Source organism: Haliaeetus albicilla, chromosome 24, assembly GCF_947461875.1.
Source record: "Haliaeetus albicilla chromosome 24, bHalAlb1.1, whole genome shotgun sequence".
NCBI classification, from domain to species: Eukaryota; Metazoa; Chordata; class Aves; order Accipitriformes; family Accipitridae; genus Haliaeetus; species Haliaeetus albicilla.
The window spans coordinates 548,510-573,599 of NC_091506.1; the positions used below are offsets into that span (position 1 = coordinate 548,510).

The 25,090-nt window shown below is 55.0% G+C and overlaps 1 protein-coding gene across 1 annotated transcript in view; it reads left to right on the plus strand.

Annotated features, from left to right (window-relative positions):
• Positions 1–1,473: 1,473 nt before the first annotated feature.
• The window catches only part of PLXND1 (plexin D1), an 86,887-nt gene continuing 63,270 nt past the window's right edge, over positions 1,474–25,090 (plus strand). Inside the window, exons 1-2 of the mRNA XM_069811736.1 lie at positions 1,474–3,048; positions 22,410–22,586. Coding sequence (XP_069667837.1) covers positions 1,693–3,048; positions 22,410–22,586 — 1,533 coding nt within the window. The 5' untranslated portion in view covers positions 1,474–1,692. The remainder of the gene's footprint in view (positions 3,049–22,409; positions 22,587–25,090) is intronic.

Genomic DNA, 25,090 nt, shown 5'->3' on the forward strand with positions numbered 1-25,090 from the left:
CGCTCCGCTTGGCTGTCAGCTCTGCCATTGCTTCGGCTTGAAGCATCCACACAGTGCTGAGAGTACCACGACCGGCGTATCTGCCGTGCACTGGAGCCCACCCGTGCCCCCTCTTGCACGGGGACCTGAATGTGCAGCCCAAGGAGTAGGGTCCCCCCTGCGTGCGCTCTAAGCCTTAACAGCTGTGCCCTGTGTCAGGACGGGGCAACAGAAGGTGAGCGCTGGTCTGGGCAACTGCTCAGGGCTCTTTCCCTTAGACCGCAGGGACAAGGGCTACGTGGGCAAACAAAGGATCTGCTGCAGAGAGCGTGGCCCAGGACAGTCTCCCGTCCCAGGACGGATCCTGACTTTCTCTGTAGAGGCTCACCCAGCAGTGCTCCTCGGTCTTGGAGCGCATTCCGCTCCACGACGAGGGGGCGAGTGCACGTACCCGCGGAGGAGGGAAGAACGGCAGCGGATGTGAACTGACACCTTCACCCACGCAGGTGGGGCGTTCCCACGCCGATAAGGGAGGGTGGATCAGAGGCTGTGCTATCTCGGGGCTGTTCCCCCCGCTGTGGATTCTGGTGGGTGGAATTTGGGAATATCATCACTTCTTTCCCCGTCTCTTTTTTTCCTCCACAGTTAAAAAAGAGCCCGTTGGAGGGCAGAGGAGATGCACAGTCCTATTCCAAACTCCGCTTTTGGCAAGCCGTGCGGGCGAAGCTTCCCGGGGGGTGGAGCCCGGCGGCGGCCCGCGCTTCGCCCCCCGCCCAGTTCCCCGGGGAGCTGTTCCCCCGGGCGAGCGCGCAGGCGGCAGCGGGGCCGGGGGGCGACCCAGGGCCGCGGCGGGTGGTGTCCTGGGGCCGCGCTGACACCCCCAACCTCTTCCCCCCCCCCCCCGCTCCCCTCAAGCGCGCAGCCCGCAGCGAGCGCGGCCGCCCGGACGGGACGGCCCCGGCAGCCCCCGGCGCGGCGTCCGTGCCGCGGGGGAGGTGGGGGCCCACACCGGGGGCCGCCCCCTCCACCCGTCGCGTACTTGGCGTATTTGCCCACTCCACGTGCTGCCGGTCCCGGAGGCGGCCAGCCCGACCGCCGCTTCCCGGCGTCCCTGCCCCGAGCCCGGCTCACGGGGAGCGGCCGGGCCGGGGGCGGCTGGCGGGGGGCTGCGGCGGGGGGGCTGCCTATTCCGGCTCGCCGCGCTGTTCCGCAGCTGAGCGAAGTGCTGCTTCCCCCGCCCCCTCTCCCCCGGCCCGTTCTGCTGGAAAACGCGAAGGAGCCAGCGGAGGGAAAGGCGGAAAGCCCGGAGGAGGCGCGTTGTCGGCAGCGGAGGAGCCGCTCCCGAGGCGGAGCGGAGCGGGGCGGGGGGGGGGGCCGCCGCCCCGCCCGGCGCTGCCCGGTGCGCGGCCGGCCGGCGGCCCGGGGGAGAACCGGTAACTTCACGGCACTCGGATGACAGGCCCGCACCGAGCGAGACCCAGTGAGTAACGCCGAGAGGGCGGGAGCGGGGGCGGGCGGAGGGAGGGAGGGAGGCGCGGCCGTGAGCGCGCCCCGCCGCCCTCCGCCGCGCAGCGCCGCGCACCCGCCGCGGCCGCCACTTCCCGCGGGCGTCGCTCGGCGGCGGGCGCGCTGCCTCCGCAGGAAGCGGTCCCGCGGCCCGGCCCCTCCTGCCGCTCGGCGGCGGGCTCATGCACTCTGCGGCGCCGCGGCGGGATGGCTCCGGCCCCGGCCCCGGCCCCGGCTCCGGCGGCGGCGGGCGCTGAGCCGCGGCCCCCCGCGCTGCTGCCGCGGCTGCTGCTGCCGCTGCTGCCGCTGCTGCCGCTGCTGCTGCCCGGCCGCGCCGCCAGCCTGGAGGTGCAGCGCAAGTTCCTCTCGCCCACCCCCACCAACAACTTCGCCCTGGACGGCCCTGGCTCCCGCGTCTACCTGGCGGCCGTCAACCGCCTCTTCCAGCTGTCGGGGGGCGAGCTGGCGCTGGAGGCGGAGGCGGCGGTGGGGCCGGTGCTGGACAGCCCGCTCTGCCACGCGCCGCAGCTGCCGCAGGCCTCCTGCGAGCACCCCAAGGTGCTCACCAACAACTACAACAAGATCCTGCAGCCCGACCCCGAGCAGGGCGTCCTCGTCGTCTGCGGCTCCATCTACCAGGGCCTCTGCCAGCTGCGCAGCATGGCCAACATCTCGGCGGTGGCCGTGCGCTTCCCGCCGGGCGGCAGCGACCCGGTCACCGTCTTCCCCAGCATGCTGAACGTGGCGGCCAACCACCCCAACGCCTCCACCGTGGGGCTGGTGCTGCGCCGCGGCGGCGGCGGGGCGCGGCTGCTGGTGGCTGCCACCTACACCGGCTTCGGCAGCCCCTTCTTCCCCCGCAACCGCAGCCTGGAGGACCACCGCTTCGAGAACACGCCCGAGATTGCCATCCGCGCCCTCAACGCCCGCGGCGACCTGGCCAAGCTCTTCACCTTCGACATCAACCCCTCCGACGACAACATCTTCAAGATCAAGCAGGGCGCCAAGGCGCGGCACAAGCTCAGCTTCGTCCGCGCCTTCCTGCAGCGCGGCGCCGCGCCGCCCGCCCGCCGCCCCTACGCCTACCTGGCGCTCAACAGCGAGGCCAACGCGGGCGACAAGGAGAGCCCCTCGCACAGCCTGCTGGCCCGCATCTGCCTGGGCGAGGCGGCCGAGGCCACCCTCAACGGCAGCGGCGAGACCAAGAAGCTGACCGAGTCCTACATCCAGCTGGGGCTGCGCTGCGGCGGCGCCGCCGACGCCTTCACCCGCCTCGTCTCCGTCTTCCCGGCGCGGGCGGCCTGGCGCAGCCCCGCGGCCCCTGCCCCGGCCCCGCCGCCCGCCGAGGAGCTGCTCTTCGGCGTCTTCGAGCGCGCCGGGGCCGGCGGCGGCGGCGGGGGGCGGCCGCAGTCCGCGCTCTGCGTCTTCCGCTTCGCCGAGATCGAGGAGACGATCCGGGCTGCCCGCAACTCCTGCTTCGTCAGCCCGGGCGCCGGCATGGTCACCGTGCTGGACAGCGTGGTGCAGGGCACCGGCCCGGCCTGCGAGAAGAGGAACATACAGGTACGGGCGGGCGGCGGGCACCTGCCGGCGCCCGGGCGGGGGCCGCGGGGCCGGGGCGTCCCGGGACGGGCGCGGGGAGCCGGTGGCCGGCGGGAGGCAGCGGTCCCGTCCCGTCCCGTCCCGCCGCTGCTGCTGCCGCCGCCGCGCTGCCTCCCGCGGGCGGGAGGGAGCGCGTCCCGCGGCTGGAGGCGCTCCGCTCCCCCCGCTCTCTCCCGGCTCCCCGCTCCGCTCCCCCCGCTCTCCCCCCGGCTCCCCGCTCCGCTCTCCCCCCGCTCCCCGCTCTCCGTGCCCCGCGCCGGTCCGTGTCGCGCCGTCAAAGCCGGTTGGGTGCCGGCTGCTTCCCCCCGCAGCTAAAGCGTCCGGCGGGGCTGGTACCGAACAGAGAACGTGCCGGGGATCGACGACGACCCCCCCGTCTGCCAGGGGACGCCGTTATTCCCACGCCCCTGTCCCCGGTGAGCCGCGGTGACCGGCGGGCGCGCTGTCCCCATCCCCGGTGGGTGCCCTTGCGTGGCCGGGAGGGCGGTGAGCGTCGCCAGCCCACCGACCCCTTCCCACGTCCCGCCCGCGACCGCAGCCGGACAGCCCTGCCAGGGGACACACACACACAGGCTGCCTTGTTTCGTTGCGTTCAGGGTAAAAGTTTGCCATTGTCACAGTTTGTTACCGAGTGGCCGTAAATGTTAGCGCCAGATAAAGACGCCTGTTCTCCCTTTCACTAAAGACATGCGATGCTTGGGAAGAAAAAGAAAGAAAGAAAGAAAAAAGGGCTGCTTTACCACTGCATTTTTTCCCTTCCTCTGGGGAAGGACGCATAACTCAGCTCCATCAAAGATCGTAAAAACATCTGTTTGATTTCAAAGGCAAGATAGAGCGCTTAGGCTTGGGCTTCCCTGTGCAATGCCAGTGGCAAAGAGAGAAAGGTTTCCCATGGTAACCGTGGTGTTTAGTGTGGCATCTCCATGCTGTGTTAAAATATGTAGTCTTAATGCACTGGTTCATAGACCTACTCTAGCAAAGTTGAATAGTTTTTCCCTGGTGGCAGAGTACAAGCTGCCTGACAGCCAGGAAATCTGGTAGTTGTCCTGGCTTTTGAGTTAATTCCACAAAGACTCAGTGCATTAAACACTGGGAGCCCAGTCCTGAAGCCTTGGCATGGTCACAGCGCTCAGAGGAGTCACCGGGAGTCAGGAATCCTATTTACACGATGGGAAGGCACCCGCAGTTCTTGTTGGCTGTGGCTGAAGCTCAGCATCCCTGTGAATTGGCCCCTCAGCCCCTGGCAGGACTGAACTGTCTGCCAGGCAGGTCAAGAGGAAGCACTGTGGCTGAGACTTCTGGAGGGTGCTTAGGGAGTTAACAGCCTACTTGTGACTGAAAGTCAATGGCAGAAAGGCACACACTTCCCTTGAGCTTCCTCAGTGCTCCAGGACTCTTGGGAAGATACTGGTTTCTCTAACTTTTGTTCAGTAAAGAAAATAACCATGACTAACACGGGTTTATTAATGTTGAAAATATCAAATGGTATATCCAGTAAGGTATTTAGACAGTTAATTCCCTAGTTGCTCCAGGGAGGCTCAGCGCAGAAATGAGATTTCACTCCATCTTTGGGTCTGGCCCATAACGCTGTTCCGCTGTAAAGCGTGCTCCTGGTAGCAGTCCTTCTCTCTGAGTGCTCTCTGGGTAGGCGACGAAGGTGACTAGCAGTATGTTGTCAGTTGATGCCACAAAGGCAGTCTGTGAAGGACAGCTGTGTTCTTGAAGGCGTGAGTGATAGAGGATGTGATGTTCAGAGGAGCAAGCTAGAAATCACCAAGCCTTGCCAATCCTATAGAAGTAAGTAGAAACCCTCCATGTTTGCCATTGCGGAGAGATCAGGGTGTGGGAAAATTTGTTTACATGGAGACAGCAGTATGGCTGGTGGTTATGTGGGGTGGACAGGGAAAACTGGGTTCTAGTAATGACTGACACTGCTGCTGTGTCACTGACCTTGAACCAGCCATGTAACCCTAGGCGCCTCAGCTTCCTGATTCGCTGCATACTCTGTATTTGTTACTATTATTCAGAAACCTAACTCACATGTAGTGTAAGATTGCATTTGTAAAGCTGCTTTGAGATCCTTTGATGTGGAGTACAGCAGGATGTAAATGAAGCATACCATTAATTTTTGTTCATGCCTAATATTTCTGTGCTTCGTATTTATTTGAAGCATATTCCTCTAAAACCGCTGACCAAGCCTGCTGGGAAGCTTTCCTACCAGTCAGAAGGAGAGCCTTTCAATTTTTTTTTTTTGCCTTCTACTTAATCATTAGAATTGCCAACAAGTTAACAAGCTGTTTTCGTTTTCAAGTCCCAGAGTGGCAGTGTCAAGAGAAGAGTTGTAATACTGTGTTTCTTTGTGCTGCGAAAACCTAACATCAATTTCCACCTTCAAGACAATGAAATACTCTAATACATTTTGTGTCCCAGCCCTGGGAACGCAGCAGGAAAATGTATTAAAGCAGCAGCTGGTTTGGCGGAGCAGATCAGCATCTAGCTGCCTTCCCATTGTGAGCTCCACTTCTCCACCCGTTAGTGGGTTTTCAGGTTTTCTTTTGCCTATGCATCGATAGGTGCTCCGGTATTATCAAAATTGTGGTTCATTAGTTCTTCCTGTGGACTAGGTGGTTGGGTTTTAAGCTCCTTGTGGAAGAAAAAATAAAAACCTAATGATGGCCTGATTCATTCCGAGCGTGCGTTCGGCTGAAGTAGTCGGTTGTTACAAATACGGAGCATGGGCTGTTAGGCGTAATGCGGTGTGAAAGGAAAATCATTGCCCCCTTGTGTGCTCTTCTGTCTAATTGAATGCTCCTCTCCTGCAGCACTCGGCTGTGACTCAGCCAGGGAGCTGCAGCAGTCAGCCGCCAGTGATGGGTTTCAGGAACGGGCCCTTGGCACGCTGGCCGTCCCTGGTTGTCCCCACGGCACCTCACTGGTGAGGGACCAGGCTTGTTACCCCTCAGCATTGTGACGAGAGGTCTGACAGGAGGCCGGCACTGAAAAGAGGGGCTTCGTCCCTGTGCAGGGGAGCACTCTCGAGCAGTTGTGGTTGGTGTGATGGCAGCCGCTTGTTTGGCTCCTGCTGGGACTGGCCACGCACGGGGCTGCGGAGGGCGGATAGGGCAGGTGGACCTGGGGACAGCACATCGCTGCTGGCTGGCAGGGGAACCCGGGTGGCCGGTTAGCCTGCATCCCCACCGCTGGGCAAGGGAAGTTGCCGGCTCAGCCTGGGAACGGGCGCGTTGCTTTGATGGAGGTGCTAACTTGCAATTAAGCACATGCTTAACGGCTTTGTGAGACACAGAGAAAATGTGCAGAGGAGGATGGTCTGGGTCAGGAGTGGAGGCTGGTTGGTTGTTCTCAATGAGTGCCACTGAAAAGTCATTTACTGAGGAGGTGAATTCGCAGTGGCAGCTTAGGGGAAGGATTTAGTTTGATTGGGTTCTTGTACTGAGAGTGAGTGGGTGAGCTTTCCCTCAACAGAAATAGCTTTTTATAATGAATTTTGTGTCAAATACTGGGCGTCTTTGTAAGGCATGCAGTTAAAATGAAGTACTCGCACAGAGTCACTGCTGCATTTTGCCCACTCGAAGCCCGGGTGGAATTTGGACCCGACCTCCCAGGAGAGGAGTATGAGCTCTCTGTAGCACTCTGTCTTTAACGCTTATCAAATCCTGAGGACACTGAGTGGGTTTACTTCATATTTGAACTATTCTGCCCCAGCAGGACTGTGGCCCAGTAGGTTTGAAGGTCACGCCGGCTGCGTGGCTGGAGCATGGCGCAGCTGCGGTACGCCAGAGCCCTTGCGAAAGCAGAGCAGGCAAGACCTGTCCCTGGCTTCCCGCTGGCCCACAAGGAGCGGCCGTGTGGGGCGTCCCAGCACCTTCCTCCTCAGTGCCACTGAAAATAAAGATATGGCTGCTCCTGTGGTGTGGGCAGCCGTGCTGCATCACCGCCACATCCCAGTGGAGTGGGTCCCCACGATATCCTTTGGCCACTGCCCCGTCTCTCGATCTGGTGTTTGGGGCAGGGGGACACGACCGGGCACCTTTGTGCTGCTCCAGCTGGCAGCTGCCTTTTTGGCCAGGGAAATGAGGACGGCTACCGGGCAGTCCCAGCCCGGCCATGGCCACAGCAGAAGGGCAAACAAATGTGTATTTCCAGGCATCTCTACAAACCTTCCCACTCTGGGTGTCCAAGCAGTGGCTGACCTGGGGGTCTGAGTTTAACACAAAATAAAATGCGCCACGTGACAAACAAGCACACTTGAGGAAAAGCTGAGCTGGTAACCCCATCCCACACTCCCAGCTGCGCCGGACTCCTTGTCTTCTGTGGCTTCCGCGCCGAGCCCCACGCTCTCCTTCTAAAAACTCCCCGAGAGGTAACTAGGGAAAGCAGACTTGTGTTCATTAGACTTAGATTTGCTAGCCAGGGATCCGCATCTCTCCTGGGAAATGTTTTGGGGTCTGCAGCTCAAAAAAGGCTGAAAATCCAGTTTGCTTCCTATGCTGAAAAACATAGGCACAGCGGCATGGGATAATGATGCATTTCAGCATTAATTCTCAAGTTTCTGGCTCTTGTGGCTTTGTGTCAGATCCTGCATGCTCATTGAGCACAGTGTTTTGTGGTGTAATGATGAGATACCCACCAGCGAGCTTTACTATAACGGGTTGTTAAATAAAACGAACTCCTTGGGTAGACTGTATAAACAGTCTCAGTATATATGTATGCCTGGGCATGGAAGTGTGGTTTGAAACTGGTCAGAAAATGTTCCCAAAGAAAAAAACCTCATATACACGTGGGAATATGACAAAGCATCTACTTACTGTCCAAATATACTGTGGCATCTCCGTGGGATTGGGTTTTATAGGAGCTGAATTACTTTGAAGTGCTGGTTTATACTAATTTAGAAATTCCAAACATGAAAATAAATGTGCTCTAACCTTACATCTACTCAAATAAATCCAGAGGATTAGCCACAGAAAGGAAACTGGGAATTTACACTTAATTTGTACATTAAAAATGAGGCAGGAGTTCTTGTAGCAGACTTAATCTCTGCTTTTTGCAGAGCGCCTTGTGTTTGGAGTTGCTAGCACGCACCTGAAGGTGCAAATGCCCCATTCCTGCAAAGCTGCACAACACCGTTGCATTGCCACAATCTGTTTTGCCTCTGGATGTTGTTTTACAAGCATTGGGAAGTTGGTGTCCCTCCAAGCCGCTGTCCAAGGGCTGGGTGGTGAGGGGCCGCTCTGTCTGCCCATGGAGGGGCTGGCAGCACCCGGGATGCCCCAGATGAGAGGTTCAAGCCACAGGCTGAGCTTTGCTGGGCTTTGCAAGACCTCGGGCCCAGACCTGAGGACTGTGTACCTGCTCTGTCTCTCACCTGGAATTAGCGAGTCACAGCCAACTGTTGGCGACTGTGTTTCCTTGGGAATTTATGTGGAAATACAACCTTCTGCTTGCAGTCAAGGCACACGCAGGCAGCTGGGAGCAGAGAGCGGGAGCCGTGTGAATCTCGTCCTTCCTGGGAAGGCAGGCTCAGCTCCGTGGGCTGCCTGCGCCTGGGGGCTTTCCCACCGCCGAGGGCCGGCGCAGCCCCGGCGTTTTGTGCTGAGCAGGGGAGTCTCCCGGGGAGCGGGTCGGTGCCTCTGAGCTGAAGGTGGGTGGTGGGAACGCACCTCCCGGGGGCCCCGGGGCTCCCCCCTGCTTTGCATCTGAACCTCAAACAGATCCCAAGTTGCAAAGGGAAGTTTGGTCGAAGTGGAAGACGTTTCTGTGCCTGGAAACCAGAAGTTGTGCTGCTTCAGGCGAGAACCGAAAATGGCTCCTGGCCACGGCAAAGCGCCCGCCTGCCCTTGGAGCCTTGGGCCCGTGCTGCCGGTGGGTGCTGGCTGGCTGGGCGAGGCAGGCGCTGGGTCCCTTTGCAGAGGGGGGTCAGAGCTGCCCCCTCGGGTTTGTGGAGAGCTGTAACCACAGCCAGCTGCACAGAGACCTTGTCATTCTCAGTAGCTTGGCAGTCAGACCAAATTCGATCCATTGAGCTCACCAAATCTTGTGTAACTAAATGATGATTTAGGTGGAGAACAGAAAAAGGATCATTTTGGCCAAGTCCAGTGTTGCACGTGGAAGGTACATCATGGCTGGGAGGATGCTGGAGCACTCTGGGGAGGTGCTCACATGATCATATGGAGGCGGTGATCATATCTCAGCAGCAGTCCCTTCATTTGGGGTTTTCAACCACTTTTGTGTAGCCCCAGACGTTTTCCAGGGCAGGCATTTGGCTCCCACACATGAACACAGACCTGCTCCCCAGGAGCCCTGACGGCTGCTAGCTTGGCTGTGGGGTGTCAGTGGGTGGAAATGAAGGGACGGGGACGTCTCTTTTCTGATTTTTCAGTCTATTTTGTAATGATTGAGAGAGAAGATTGGCGGGGCTGAGGGCACCTGGAGAGGTGAACAAGGCACCTAGAGATGTGGATGGGTGTCTGGGGATGCTGTAAAAACACCTCACTATGCCTTGTAAATCCCAGTAGGCGTCTATTTAAACTTGCAGGCATCTGTACCCTTGTGATATTCTGGTCTGATGACCTCTTCTAGCAAGTTGTTGGAAACATAATAGGTCTGAGCCCCTGGCTGTGGTAATTTAATGCAAACACTGGGCAAGCTAGAACCAGCAGCGGTTGGAAACAATCAATTATAACCACCTGAGTGCCACCACACGCTACCTACAGCAGCGTGGCTGTGCCTCCCGGCTCAGGCTTGTGCACGGCACGTGCGAGGGGTCGCCGGCTGCAGCTGGGGGCTCCCTGGCTGCAGGGACTGCGTGCGACCACTCGTTTGCACCGAGGAGGTGACGGACTGGGATCAGTGTTCTTAACCAGGAGGAAGAAACAGCTCCATGGTCAGGGATGCGTGGCTGATGCCCGGAGGCATTATTGCCTGTGCTGTGCCCCTTGTGCAAGGCACAACAGGGCTGGGCCTGTGGCGCTGCTGCAGCCCCGTGCACTCGCAGATCCGTTCTTTGCTGTGAACCCTCGGGACGGTGCACCAGTCTGTGCTGGGGGAGCATTACTGCCTTCTTTTCACTGGGGGAAGTAGGTGGTCAGAGACCGCCTGATCAATGCCTTGTTGTTGATCAGATGGGTGGCAGCATCAGGATTTGAATTGAGGTCCCGAGTGCTGCTCTGTCACCGTCCCCAGCACACGTACCCAGGGGCACGACGTGGGGGGGGTGAGCCGACCCCTGCATCTGCTTTTTGCACTTTGCAAAAAGTGCAAAACCTGCGCTTTGCTTTTCTATTTCTTTTTTTTTTTTTTTTTTTTGTTGGCTTGGTAAGGAAAGGTTGCAAGTCCTTACTTTCTTTTCAAGCTGGGCTCTCAACACCTTGCAGCACGTGGAGGAGGTGGCAGACTGTCTACGGCAATATCCCACTTTGAGAGACTGGTGGAATTTATTGACATTTTTGAGCAGAGGGAGCAGTACTAATTTCTAACATCTGGATAGCAGCTCTGCTGGCAGCTGCTGCTCTGGTGGAGCAAGGCCGGCAGGGGTGTGGGATGGCTCGCTCCTGAGAAGGCCCTTATCAAACAGAGCCTGGATGAGCCCGTGTTAGATGTGGTGTGCTGATGACCAGGGCTGATATCAAAGGCTGTGATGATTTTGCCTCGTTACCCGCTGAGCATTAGTGGGGCTTGTCCAGTGTGGGGAGTGTACGCTGGCTCCTCACCCAGATCTGTGCTGGGGGTTGGGACCGGGACATCCCCAGGGACAGGGAGCACGGGGGCTGCAGCATCCTGCAGCAACAGGGGTGCAGCAGTGATGGTTTGTGGTCTGAGCAGGGTGGATCTGCTGTTGCCAGCCCCTGTGCCTTCCTCTCCAGTTCGGGATGCGTTGTTTTTTGGAGGAAGGGACCTCCAGATAAGCACAGCCTTGCAGGCAAGGGGTGGGACAAGAGGCGCGTTGGCTTGGGGTGTTTCTCTGGTGGGCAACGGGATAGGGGCTAACTTGAGTACTCAGGCTTTTTTCCATATAGGGGGTCTCATTCTGCTGTGCCCTCCTCTGAACGCAGCATGGCTAGAGTTGCAGTCCCTGGGTTTGCTGCTGTGCTGTCGAGGGTGCTGCCGTGGGACCTGTGGGACCCAGAGGGAGCTCAGGGCTCATGGTGAGGCTGGTTGAGTCCAGGGCACAAACTCCCAAGTCTCAGGCCTCAGCAAAGCTGCAGACTCGCATTTGGATCTGCGGCCACCAAACCTGTGCCGGCCGCTGTGCCCGCGGCATAGACAGTGGGAGGTGGCTGATGCTGGGCAGCAGCAGTGTGGCCAGACGGGACCAGCTGCTGGAACAAGGCTGCCCATTTTTGGGGCCTGAACCATTGGAGGGTCATTGCTCTGACAAGATTTCTGCAGTTTATGTGTTGCAAGTAGCACTGGAATACAAATCTTTCAATTCTAACTCAGAAGCAAAGTTGCCTGAAAGTCTGGATTTTGCAAACACGTACCTCTATTATTTGAAGGGAATTTGGAACTTGTCTTCCCATTTCTGCCTCATCTCTGTTTAAAGTATTATGGTGCTTCGTACTGCTCCCTTCTGGAGCAAAAGGCTTTCGGCTATTAGATTTTCATCCTGCTGTCTGCTGGCTGCTGCCAGCATTCAATGGGTTGTGAGCTCTTAGTGGCCAAAAGCCATCTCTGGTCGATCGCCTAATTAAAAGGGGCCATTGAAAACCTGGCATGTTCTAGAAAATGGCTGTGTGTAGAGTGATCTTTTTAGGAAGAGTTGGGAAAAGTTTACAGTATAATGATAGCGCTCGATGAAGAAGGGGAGATGTGAAAGATGAGCAGTTTTTCATGTAATACAAAATAGCAGTTTCCGAAGTTGTTTGACTCGTGAGTCCCTGTCATCCTTCAATATGTCTCATAGATCCAGATGTTAGCTGCAAGCGGTACAAAGGCACCAACACTGGTGTGCTGTTGCCTGTGGTTCCTTGGAGAGCGGCGGACCCAAGTCTGGGAACCGGCTCATGCAGGGAGTGGGCTTGGGTTGGGCTTTTGGCAATTAGTGTGGCTGGTCATTAAATGGGAAGGAAATTGTGGCTAAATCTCTGCTTGAGGGGACAGACACCTGCATCTGGAGAGCAACTGATACAGATGATTTCTTCCCTGCACTTTTTCATTTGGTTTGAATCGCGCGTGTCCCTGGGTTGAACCAAATGGCGAAAGGCTGGGATAGGTGTTCTGGCGCGTTCCTCCTGGGATTCCCTCAGCCAGGAGAGCACTCCAGCTGGTGTGCTGGCTGCATCGGAGCACTGGGGCTCCCTGACTGCAGAAATGCTACTTGGCCACTGTCAAATAAGCTGCTGAAGAAAGGTTTCAAGCTCTGGGGAGGAGCTGGGCTTGCAATGTTATGTCCCTGGGATCTCCTAACTGTAGTGTCATTTTTTGCTGAGATAGATACAGTATCACAGCAAGCAGCAAAGCTCAGTGAATCTTTCCAAACAACTTTGGAAACATCAGTTTCTACAAATCTTGAAGTCAAAATATAAAATGGTAGAGAAAAGGAAAGCCTTCCATACTTTAACCAAATAAGAGAGATGCTCAGCTACTGAATCCAGTAGGACCGTTGATTTTTAACAAATTTTGAAATTATGCTGCTGATCCTAATTTCCTAACTGGGGGGGATAGGGTGGGGAGTGAGGACCTCCAAAGACGAAGCTGTAGAAATGCAATACTGGCAAGTCAACAAGTACAGTGCTTTCAGAGAGATGCCTGGAGAATGGCTTTTGCTTTGTACAGGTGCCATCTGTGAGAGGAGAGTATGTGTGCGAGTCCAAGGAGCCGGCGCTCGCACCTTCATTCTTTGCACTTTCCATAATCATCCTTTTAACCTTGAATTTTCTCAGTCCCCAAAATGAGGATGGAGGAGAGTGGAGGAAGGGTACACCTGTCAGCTGGGGAAGCAGTGCATCTGCTGTAGACCACATCTGTATGCCTTGGTCACTTCTGCATTTGGAGTGCTCTGTCAATGAGCAAAAAGGCTTTTTTTAACCTTTCCACGCCAACCTACCGCAGCGGGCTGGGTGCCAGGAGCAAGTGGTGGTGTTTTGTTTCTGGGCACCAGTGCCGATGCTGCTGAGCAGGCGATGCACATGGTGGTACCCATGGAGGATGCCTCTGTGGCATGGCGGTGTGGGACAGCGCTGCTGTTCAGAGGCAGGTTTTACTGAGGATGCATAAAAGAAGAGTAGAGTTCTGCTTATTATCTCAGAGCTTAATTGATTCGGCAGAACTAATGAGGAAAATACAGGAAAACATTTACTATAAACTATTGCTAAATGAAGCAGATTTGAACTGACACATGCAAAAGACCAGTTGTGTTAGGTAAGAAGTTGTTACTTTAATGGATGCTTTTTTCAGCCCAGAATCACACAGATATGCCTTCAGAGCACTCTGAGCATGTAAAGTGCTAAGTGTTAGTAGTGGCAATAATAAAAAGATAACCCCCGAAGATTGAGGAGCCAAATTCACGGTTCACCCAGGACTTCTCCCTGTGGAAAGGAGTTTGAATAGTCTGAGATTGGTTACTGAAGCCAAAGCTCAACATAAATGAGAAACACAGCTTGAGTGGTGGAAGAGGGGGCTCTCCCAAGGAAAGAGCAGCTAAGAAAATACAGCCTGAATAAATCAGGCATGTTAATCCAAACAGTTTTGAGGGGGACGCGTTAGTTTGGCTTTCAGAGCAGCGCAGTGTCCTTGGGACAAGGCGTGCTCGGGTGATCTGCTCTGCTCCTTGTCCCTGGGGAGTGGGGCAGAGGAGCCGTGTTTCCAACGGGGGTGAATTTAAAGGACATACAAACTCTTGCTGCTTAAATGCATGCTATTTTGACTATGACAACCCCTTTGGAGCCTGTTGTTCGTTAATCCCTCTGCCTGCCCGTTCCTGGGGGATTTGATTGTATAATCTGAAGTATTGTATTTAATGCAGGATGAAGGCTAACATAATAAGCTTGACCAGTCTTCCTGGCGGCATGAAGGATGTGCAATTTCAGTTAAAAGACTGCTACTCTTTTATATTCCTCTGCTTTGAGCAGTTCCCTGTGCAGTCGCATGTGCTGCTTCAGCTCCCTGCAGAGGGGAGTGCCGGCGTGTGCCAGACCCCCGGCTTGGAGCGAGGAAGGGGGACCCGTGCCGGGGCTGCGTGGGCTGGGGGGAAGGTGTTCTGGGGGAGGGCTGTGCAGAGCAGGTCCTGCCAGGCTCCTGTCGACATTGCCCTCGGCTTTCTTTACCAGTAGTTCAGCCTTGGGGTCAGTGCTATGGGCTTGGGACTTGGGGAGTGATGGGTGGCCGCGAGTCCGGCCAGTTCCCACAAGAGGAGGTGGCAGAGGAGACCGAGGGGGTAATCACACCATCTAGCTGCAGGCGTCCAGCTTCGGTGCTGCTGCTGGAGCTGAGGCTGGAGCCTCTGGGGACTCCTTGGAGCTCTTACATCCTCCCTAACACCCTGAGGAAGGCTCCTGGGACAGACAACCCTCGCCCTTTCCTCCTGCACCTGAAGTGACACAGCAGAAGATGGATGGCTGCAGGAAGCCTGTGTTTGCTCAACCCGTTGTTGGGCTCTGGCCTCACTGTAGCAGACTGACTGGCTTTGCCTGCAGCTCAGTTGTTCCCCGGTCTTGTCCCAGTCCTTTGAGTCACCTGCATCTTCCCTCTGAGACGGGTCCTTGCAGATGGCAGCCAAGCAGGCGTATGTGAGGTCTCTGCGCAGCTGCCCCTGCTGGAACAGCAGCCAGAGCTTGGGTTTCACCCTCCAAGATGAGACGCAGCCCTGAGAGCATCTTCTGGTGTTTCAAACCCCCTCACCGCGGGTGGTTTGAGGGCTGCGGCGGAGGTGAACGTGGCTGCTGCTGCTTTGATGCAGTGGTTTGGCCTGCCCCAGGCTTGGCCTTGAACTGGCTGGAGGTCTGTCTTTGCAGACTCTCTGAAAACAGTTTCTTGTTGGCTTTCAGGGGGCTGGTGGGCTCAGCCTGTCGGGTCAGCTCTGGCCCTGAGTCCGGCTTCAGGCACATGATCGGCCGAGCCCATCACCTTGTAATGGGTGAGCACCTCGACCGTTGCCGAAAACTCAGAAATCAGTGAAGGGCAGGACACGTGGCACAGGCACTCAGGGCTGCCGGGCATCTCGTGCCTCTGATTGTGCAGGTTCCCGAGTAATTCCTGAACAGGTCTAAGGAGATGAAAAGTCCCAGGAGAACCACTGGTCTGCAGAGTGCTTGCTGCACCCTGCCTTCCCCAATGCCCATCGGTCCTGTGCTCGCTGGGCTTCCCTCCCGGTTCACTCTGCTCACTTCATGTGAGGGACACAAGCCTGAATTCCTTGGTCGTTTTAATCGGGTGAATGTCCCATGTGAAGCTGCCAAGAGTGAGTGTTAGGAGCTGGCAGGAAAGAAAAGGGTGGGAGTCAAGAGTAGAGAGAGGGAAGAATGAGTTTTATAAGACAGGGGGGGAAAAGCTTTCCTGTAAAATACAAATGAAGACAAGAGGCTGAGAAACTGCCAGGCATCAGGAGCTCTGCAGAAGCGGAAGGAACACTTTTCAGCACAGGGGTGACATTTGCCTGCAGTGGAGGGAGGAGCGGGTGCACTGACACGGTCATTTTTCTCTCGGTGCGGCTGATGCGAGTCTGCTGCCGGTACCGCTGGCTGTGGTGCGGTGGATGCGTGTTTGGTCTGGGAGCAGTGCTTGATGGGGTTTTGGCAGAAGGAACCTGGTGATAGTTTTTTGTTAGCAATTACTCCTCTTCAGCAAGACATTAACTTTCCTGATTGGGGGCTGGAGGCGATAGTCGTCCCAGCCGTCGCCCATGCGGGGGTGAGGCGCACGGGGCTGCACGTGGATCGCTGTGGTTTCCCAGGGCTCGAACGAACACGGAGGTCTGCAGGAGAGGTCCTGAGGGCTGCTGCCGAGCGGCTCTCGTGCACGCTCGCAGGAGCATCTGGGCAGGCCCTGCGGACGCTGACAGGCCCCCCGGCATCGGCATCGGCATCGGTCGGGTGGTGCTGATTTACCCACTGGGACTCTGCCTCCTGCCGAGTCTAGATACTGTCCAGCTGGAAAAGCTGCTGGTGGGGTAGAGCCGGGACTGGGGCTCCCTGTGGGCAGGACGTGGTCTGCGTTGCCACTGAGAGCAGACAGATGGGTGTTTGGACAGCCCGTTACTGGTGGCTCGCGTAGCACCGTGGGCCAGGGCTGGCACTGTGCAAACATGCAAAACACAGGAAAACCGCCGCTTCCTCGCTCAAGAAACTTGTGGTCTAAGTACACAGCGAAACCAGGGTGAAAATCTCATTTTAAGCCTTTTTTTTAAGGATATCTACTGTGCTGTGGGGGTGCTGATTGCTTAGTGTGGATGATTCTTGAGAAAAATCAGTAAGATTGATTTTATCAGAAGTTCTCAGCCCAAGTACGTCAACTGGCCAAGAGTGCACATTGATTTGCCTCCCATTGCCTAAAAAATATGATGGGAAGTTAGAGGAGCTCTGTGGTAATGCCTGCCCTTGGAGCAGCACTACGATTAGAGACTGCTTACATCTCAAGTGCCTTAACAGTAGAGTCCTCTTCTGAGGATGACATTTTCCTCCAGGCATCCCAAAAAGCCTGTTTTTGACAGCTCTGGTTGTGACGCTCCAGCAGATAAACGCGTGATTGTGTGTACAAACTGCTGGCAGCACTGGGGGGTTCCAGGATGAATGGGGTCTGCCTGGGAGGGGTTTCATGGCCAGTCTGGGCTCTGCCCAGCACAGAGGAGGGCTTGTACTTTCCGTTTTTGTAATGCAGCTGGGCCAGCCTGCCACCATCTCTCGCTCTGCCCATTTTCCTATGGTGTCTATGCAATATTTCCACATTGGTTTTTAGCCTCTCCCTACTGTTCAACTTTGAGTCCAAGTCCTGCTATTCTCTTCAGACAGTGTCCAAATTATTTTGAATATTCTCGCTGCAATCAGAGATTTCCCTGAGTCATACCTAAATGTTCATAAAAGCCTAATGGTTTATGTTAAGGAAGGCGAGAGATAAAACTAGAGCCCTTTTATCACAGACTTTAATGGCCTGAAAATGTCAGTTGTGTGGGAGCAACTGCCAAATTTTGAGCCTATGAAGACGATGGCTAAGTCCCACAAATCAACAAGTTTGGAGCGGATTATCGGATGCTGGCTGTGTCATTTTCCCAGGACTCCAGGCATGCTAGAAGCCAACACTTTAATCCGCTCTGATACGATGCATGAAAGGGGCCGGACTCCCTTTCCACTTACTGCTGCTCCACGAAGCTTTCAGACCCCTGCTGTAGTAGAGTCAGAAAAGCTTTCCTGAAAGCAAAAGCTGCAGGGCTTTTTTCTGAACTGCAGCCTGCTTTTGATTCAGAAATAAACTCCATCTTTGCTTAAGAACTATTTTTAAGGTCACAAACACAGGATGCAGAAATCAGTACGTTTCATGGTTTTCCTGAGTGCTGCCTCACCACTCCTCTTCCTCCTTCTGTTTCCAGCAGACTTCCTTCCCGAAGGGACATCCTGCATGCCTGCCTCTGGGGTGTAGCGCCCAGGGCTGGGGAGCTGTAATGGAAATTCTGGGAAATCGCTTTTTCTGCTTCTTTTAGGCTTGGGATAAAAAAGTGAACTGGCACCGTGAAAATAGCTGAACTCTTGAGCACTGATGTGGCTGGAAATCTTTTATCTCTGTCCCACTTTGTTTTTGCAGTTGTGCTCAGGGGTTAATCTGAGTAACCCTCCTCTTAGATGTGGCTCCTTGGTTTGAATTAATTTGCATCACTTGTGAAATTTTTCAGAAATACCGAGTATGCTCTCCTTGCAAGTGCATGGGGTGACAGCAACGCTGCTTGGCCAGTGCTGGCTGTGGGTTGTCTCCAGCTTGCGTCCGAGGTGGCTATTCATTAGCTTCAAAGTGGCAGAGTGAAATGTTTTGGGTGCAGAAGGATTCAAATCTATACTTGCCCAAAATTTCCGTGAGTTACTGAGTGTCCAGAGTGTGTAGCAGAAAAATAGTGGCAATGCAGTGAATGCCCAGGGGGTTGTTTTAAAATACAGATGATAGAAAGAGATTGGTTTTGGAAGAAAACTTAACATCTGTGCTTTCCCAGCTTCAGGGTAGGGCAGTTTGGTTTAAGATGGAGCAAGATTTAACCCATTCTGCATCGAGAAAGCCTTTTAGCACAACCTTTTAAGTGCGATTTCCCAAGCTGCGGTGACTGCCTGGTGCCTGCAGAAGGATGTGACTTGGCTGTATCCTGTTTGCCATAACGTGACAGAGTTAAGATGTCCCCTCAGTGCTGTGGTGTACAGACAGCAGCAGCACAGTGTGTCACCCCACCCTGGGACCCGAAAGAGGGAAACACCATATGTCTCCTCCTGCCCGTCTGTCGGAAGAGCTGATGTCATTTAAATAAAGGTGTTTCAGGGGAAGGATGTATGCAGCCAAAATAAAGGTTGGCCTGTGTTAGAATAGTTACATCCTGTTTACCGTGGAAAACACTTTGCACTGATATTAGCTCTGAAATGCGTAATTTATAAGCAGGCAGGCACAGCAGATAAGGAACTTCCCGTGATTTCAGCCACCTGTGAGAAGAAAGGGCTGTGTCCCTCGGGCTGGGAGGCGGCGAAGCTGCCGGCAGACAAATGGCAGCACTGGCTCCTGGGGCAGCTGCTGCAGAGATGAGGTGCTGAGCATCCCTGGGGCTCTCAGGTGGCCTGAGGTGCCTCTGTGCCTCAGTTTCCCAGCAGGAAGGAGCCTTGTGAGCTTCAGGTGGTTAATATTGGTAAAGAGTTATGAAGAGGGGCTAGAGATAATCATCCCCAAGACAAATAAACCAACCCAAGTGCATTTCTAAAGGTCTGGCTGTGAATGAAGGGGACCATTAAATCAGAAACATGAATGGCTTGCTGTATCCTCTGCATGGTATAAAAAAGTTGTGTTGCCCAGTTAAGGGGGAAAGATACGCACTTAAGAATTTGGGCTGCAATTTTATTTTTTAATAGAATGAAATGCCATAAAACTGCAAAATGCATTTAGCAAAGTCACTTGGACCCACAACACTTGATCCTTTCGTCTCGGTCCCATGTGAACCGAGTTGCAGCTCCAAGCGTGTTGCCTTCTGCTTGTCACTTGGTTTACCAGAGAAAGTTTTTCAAATCAGTCTTTGTTGCATCTGATGCGACCAGCAGCAGCAGCGGGCACAGGGTCTGGTGTCTGCTGGGGCACAGGGGACCAAGATCCGGGTGGTTTCATGGAGAGGACCCAGTCTGCCATTTGCATCAGCATGGTTGCGCTAGTCCAGCAGCAGGGAAATGAGCCCTAGATGTGTCTGTAGCAGCATGCTCCCTCTGGGCAGGGGGTATGAGCCGTTCCGCAGAACAGGGCAATTTGCTGTGTGCCATTGCACAGAGGGTGCTGTGGGTCTGTGATGGGATGGGGTACTCGGGAAGCCAGTGCTGTTTGCTGACCAGCAGCTACAAAGACCAAGAGCTGGCTGGCATCTACAGTTCACACCCACCCTGATGGGGTTTGCTGCTGTCTTCTCCCGTGCAAAGAGGAGGAGGGGGCAATGCCATGGCCTGCGGTCCCCATGCCGACTGCCCCCCCTGCCCCAGACTGGCCCTGGACACTGCAGAGAGGTCACCGGCCCTGTGGTGGTCTGGCGGGGCTTCCTTCCTCCCACCTGCGAGGGAATGTCGTCCCTCGCTCCCAGAGACAAAGCCCAGTTGCTTTGCATACGTTTTGGGTTTTAGCAAGTTTCTTCCCCATTTTTGTCCAGGGATGTGTTGCTGTAGTGTGGCACCAACCCAGGATGTGTGGTCGTGCCCAGGAGGGCGGACAGGCACAAGGTGGGAGGTGCACCCCGAACCGGGGCCAGAGCGGAGAGGTGGTCCAGCCTGGGTCTCATGCTCTCACTGCAAAGCCTGAAGATTTGCCTAATCTTCTAAACCGCCTGGAGAGAGGGGAGAGCTGAAGATTTAGCCTGGTTCCATTAATGAAATAATAACGGTAATAAGGGAATCAAAATACAGACCCTCGTGCACTCAGCCCAGGGAGGAGGGACTATGCTAAACAGGCCAGTTGTCAAATTCTCCTGGCTGGTGGAAGCATGTGGTCCAGTTTCTTAACAGATACAGTCTCAAATCCCTGCATTTCTTCTGCTTAAATTAGTACTCCTTGTTATTTTGGAAAGAATATCCATGTTATGGCTGAGTTCAGTAAGGTGTAGAATGTGCTTAGTTTTAGGGGTGTGGGTTGCAGTCTGCCAGCGGTCTCTTGTCTGGAGTTTTGTATAAGCACTTCCTGCAATCAGGGCCTTAATTTGGTGTGCTTTCAGGCAGCCTGCAAATACCCGCAGCTGTCGGCATGTCAGCCCCGCAGCTGCATGCCCACACCCGGGAAGGGTGACAGCGCAATTGCGGCTTAAGATGAGCTTGAAATGACACTGTAGATGATGTGGTAATGGCCCTTGAAACATGCCCATCATTTGAACGGCTTCGTCTGCACCCACAGCACTTCATAAAAGCTGCTGCAGGAGTGACAGCAGGTAAATTGTCGGCAGCGAGACTGTTGTGGTGTTCAGACATTGTTGAATCCATTCACATTGTCTGAGCAGAAATTATAACAGTCTCAGAGGATTCAGGGTGAGAGTGGTCATAAATCTTGGGTGTGTCTCGGCAGGGTGGGAGGAATATGAAGCATCAGTCCCATTTTCAAATGCTGCTGCCATGCAGCAACTGTGCTAATTAATTTAGCACAGGATAGTAAAGTCTGTTGTCTTGCTCTGGGCCAAATGAGCCAGATGCCTGCTCGCAGTCAAGGCTCACAGGTCAGGAGTTCTTAACAGTTGCCCTCTGCCTTTGCCCCTTGGCACCTGATAGCGAATCGACACGGGAGCCTTGACGTGGGCCTCGTGCCCCCAGTCGCCAGCCCTCGCACGGGGTGGCTCGTCCGCCGGGGCCAGCCCCAGCCGTCCCGCTCAGCATGGCGGTTCCTGCCGGAGCTGGGCGCCTGCTCGAGCTGCAGCGCCTGCCATCCTGCTGTCCTGAATTTAACTTTTCTGTAGCAAAGGCGGTTCCTGCTCCCCCAGAGCTTCGAGGAACAGCTTGAAAGCAGAAGCCAGAGGCAAATAATGAACATCTTGTGGTCTTGGGCACAGGGCACAGCTGTGCTTGCTCCCCGGGGCACGGCGAGCGGCTGCGGGCTGAGGCTGTGGCTCCAGCGTTTCTGGGCAGAGTTTCGTAGCCGCTGCTCTTCCCTCCATGTTGTGCAGTGCAGTGCCTCCTCCTGCTCGGCAGCTCCTCCATCCCATCCCGTCCCAGTGGAAGACCAGTGGAAATTTTGCTGTTGACTGCAGTAGCAGCAAGATCAGAGCCAGGATTTACAGTCCTGAGAGTTGCCAGCAAGCTTTTTTCCCCTGCCCCCTCCCTTGGCTCTGTTTTCAGTCACTTCCTCACTTAGTTGCAGGGAAATAATATTTTGAGTTCTTTTATTGGAGAAACTTTTTGCTTCACCTTTTGTTTGAGAAGGAAGAAGCCGGAGATGGCTGCCAGGCTTGCAGCCACCCCAGCTGAGCACGGCTCCGCGTGCTCCCGAGCGCCGATCCCAAGAGCTGACCCGTGGGAAGGGGCACCCATGGCAGCGCTGGGGCGGTGCGCAGGACCAGCCCTCTGCGGGCAGAGCAACCACCTCTGCAAGAGCAGGCGGCCACTGGGGAGGGCTCGTCTTCAACGGGCTGAGAAACCTCCCTTGCTGGCACCTCCCGCCCCGCTGGCGAGGGGCTTCCAGCACCATGCTGGAGAAGAGACCTCTGACTGCTTCAGTGGGAGAAGGGGACAAGGAGCCCCCTCGTCCCCTTTTACTGTTGCGCCAGACTTTTGTGTTGAGGTGCGGGTGCTGCTGCAGTAAACGGGCCTTGGGCTGGAGGATGCCCTCCTGGGGTGCCCTGCACCTGGATGGCTCCGGCAGCAATCCTGGCGCTGCCCTGATCCTGCCTATAGCATGGGCAAGGGCAGAGCTCCTCTGACAGCCTGTCTCCAGCAAAGCCTGCTCTGGATTTGGCTCCGAGGGTGGATCTGGCAAGCACAAAGAAGATTCTATTACAGCTCTTTGCTCCCGTATTAACCCGTTACATGTTCCTATTCCATCACTCGGTATTGAGGAGCTTTCCCTGGGCACAGCAGGGCCATCAGCAGTTTGCCCACACTGAGCCCGAGGCAGTGATGGCGGGGGGGACCTGCTGGTGTTTGCTGCAGCCCACTGACGTGTGTGTCTCTCCACAGCTGCAGCCGGAGCAGCTGGACTGTGGAGCAGCGCACCTTCAGCACCCACTGGCCATCGTGAACCCCGTCACAGCGACCCCCGTGTTCACCTACAGCGGCCTGACTGCGGTGGCGGTGGCCAGCATCAATAACTACACCGTTGTGTTCCTGGGCACTGCCAGCGGAGGACTCCTGAAGGCAAGTGGAGTGTGGCAGCACCAACGTGGGGGGAGCCAGGGCTGGGGGGACAGGGAGGGCGGCGGGGCTTCCCCATCCAGCACCTCTGGTTTGCACAGAGGACAATGTCTGTTGTTGAGTTTGTCTGAGCGCCTGCTTTCATTTGGCAATGAAGGAGTAATTGGATGCTGCTGTAATCTGTGCAGTGATATATGCTGCCTGGTAACTAGTGGCCGTTAATTACTGTTCAAGGCTGCTATGCGAGCAGGATGTTCTTGATGAACCCTATACTGGAAATGTTATTGTGCAGCATTTAATTATTAACAGCTCTTCTAATAAATTCTCCCTCCAAGCTGATGGCTTTTGAAGGCTCCATGTAGACAGGGGAATCATCAAGAGATGCTTCATCACAGCTGTGTCCAAAGCAGGTGTGAATCCATGCATCTGATGGAGTATCTGTTCTAAACAATGTGCCAAAGGCAATGTAGGGCAATGCAATACCCTGGCTGCAGAGGCAAGATGTAAGGCCAAGGTTTCAGTAACTTCAGCGCTTGAAGTTTGCCAAAAAAAGTTTTGATTCCAGCCAGCCACAACAGTTTGATGTACTCTCAGCAGCGAAAGTCCATAGAGGAGAGGAGGGGAAAAAAGCCCTGGAGCAGAGACACAGCTGATACCTGCTTTGTCTCAGCCTGGGGTGAGTGGTGCATAATGTGGAATACTGGATCAAAATGCTTGGAGAGAAGAAAACTGATCCAATCTATTCCCTTGCGTCCAAGTGCTCCTGGCAGAAATGTGGGAACCATCACAAAGAAACTCACAGCTTTGATTTTTGCCTGCAGGGGCAGGTAATTCGTAAGGGTGGGAAGAAACTGGCACCCCGGCCAGGTGCACTGGGCTGGAGAGGCACATGCCACACGCAGCGCAGCCCCTGTTCACACAGTATTAACAGCTCTGCTTCCATTATCATCTCAGAGAAAGCAGCCTTATCTGTTGCGCCTCCATTAGGGAGAGGCTCCTGGCTACCCTTTGCTGGGATAATTTGCTCAGATAGCTCTAATCTAATTCTACAACACAGCTGCATAACCAGAAGCCCTTTTACCTTCGGGGCTCCTTGTTATTTGGCACAGCATACAAGATACTTTGCGTGAGTTATCATTCAGATTTGCTGCCTGAGAAAAGGCAGCAAAGGGGCAGAAATAGTGCTCGACCGGCTCCTGCCAGCAGCAATTATGGCTGCCAGGGCTATGTATGGGGAATTAATCAGATAGGCTGCAGACGGGCATTTCACGAGGGCCATTATCAGTGCCACATCCAGCAGTCATTAGAGGAAGAGCAGCACTTGGGAAGCGGTGCCAGGGCAAGGTGTGCCAGGATGCAATGCCCTCGAAGGAGATGGGGGGTGGGAAGGGTCTGTTCTGGCATGTCCCCACATATCCAGGTCTGGAAGTCTGTAGGCAAGGTGCTGTGCTGGGGTTACTCAGAACTTCAACCCACTCTGTTCTTGCCAGCACCAGTGCAGCATGTGTCCTCCGGCGTGCCCCAGCCCTGCTCCAGTGAAAGCATTGGTGGTCTCTGCCCCTCTGCGCTGCTGCGGTGGCTCTCCCCTGGGGTCCGCAGCTCACGGGGATCCAGGGAATGTGTCTGCGCAGTGAAAGCGTAGGGTAAACAAGCCCAGGAGGCAGAGGGACCTAGGGACAGGCGCCTCGAAACAGCCAAGCGTAGAGCAAAGCTCAGCAAGAAGAGAGAGAGGATGGTCGCAAAGCTAAAGTGGAGGGTGTCGGGTCTTGGCTCATGGGCATCTTGGGTGATCACAGGCAAATCATTGAGCTTCTGGATAGCCAGCTTTTAAAATGGGGGTAATGATAGTTCCCTTCTTTTTCTGCATAGTAGCTTGCAGTGCTTGCATATGGTTCTTAGCAGAGGGAAGCCCTCTGCTTTGAGCTTGTGCTATCTTACTAGGACATGTCAGTGCTGCTGTAGTGTAAGAATTAATTAATCCTATGTTAATTAATTAATCCAGACTTTAGAAAGCAGAGACACGCTGGGTCCTTACAATTATTGCCTTCCCTTGCTAGTAAGGAGGTAGAAATTTTCCTTGCTCCCTTTCTGTTTTAAGCTGAAAAGTGACTGTCACGCAAAATTGTGTAGCCCTATTGTTATTTCCTCTCAGCAATGCCACATTTAATTTGCTGAGTTTTCAAGTCAAATGCCAAGACATTCTGAGATCTGAAAGGCAGGCTGATGCTTTGCAGCCTCTTCCATCACTGCCAGCGCTTCAGCTGGTGATTCATGAGGCAAGGTAGGATTCGGCTCTCCTGCGGCAGCTGCCACGGTCTTCTGGAGTTAGCAGGGATAGAAGCTTCTTTTGGCCAGGAATGACAACACTTAATTTCCAAATACACAGGGAGCAGGGGATGCCATGTTGTACAGCCCTGTTGCCGATTTTCACTGTTTTTCATTAAGCTTTGGAAATGCATCGTTCTTTGTAAGAGAAATGCACATATGTGTGTAACAGGGCTGAAGGC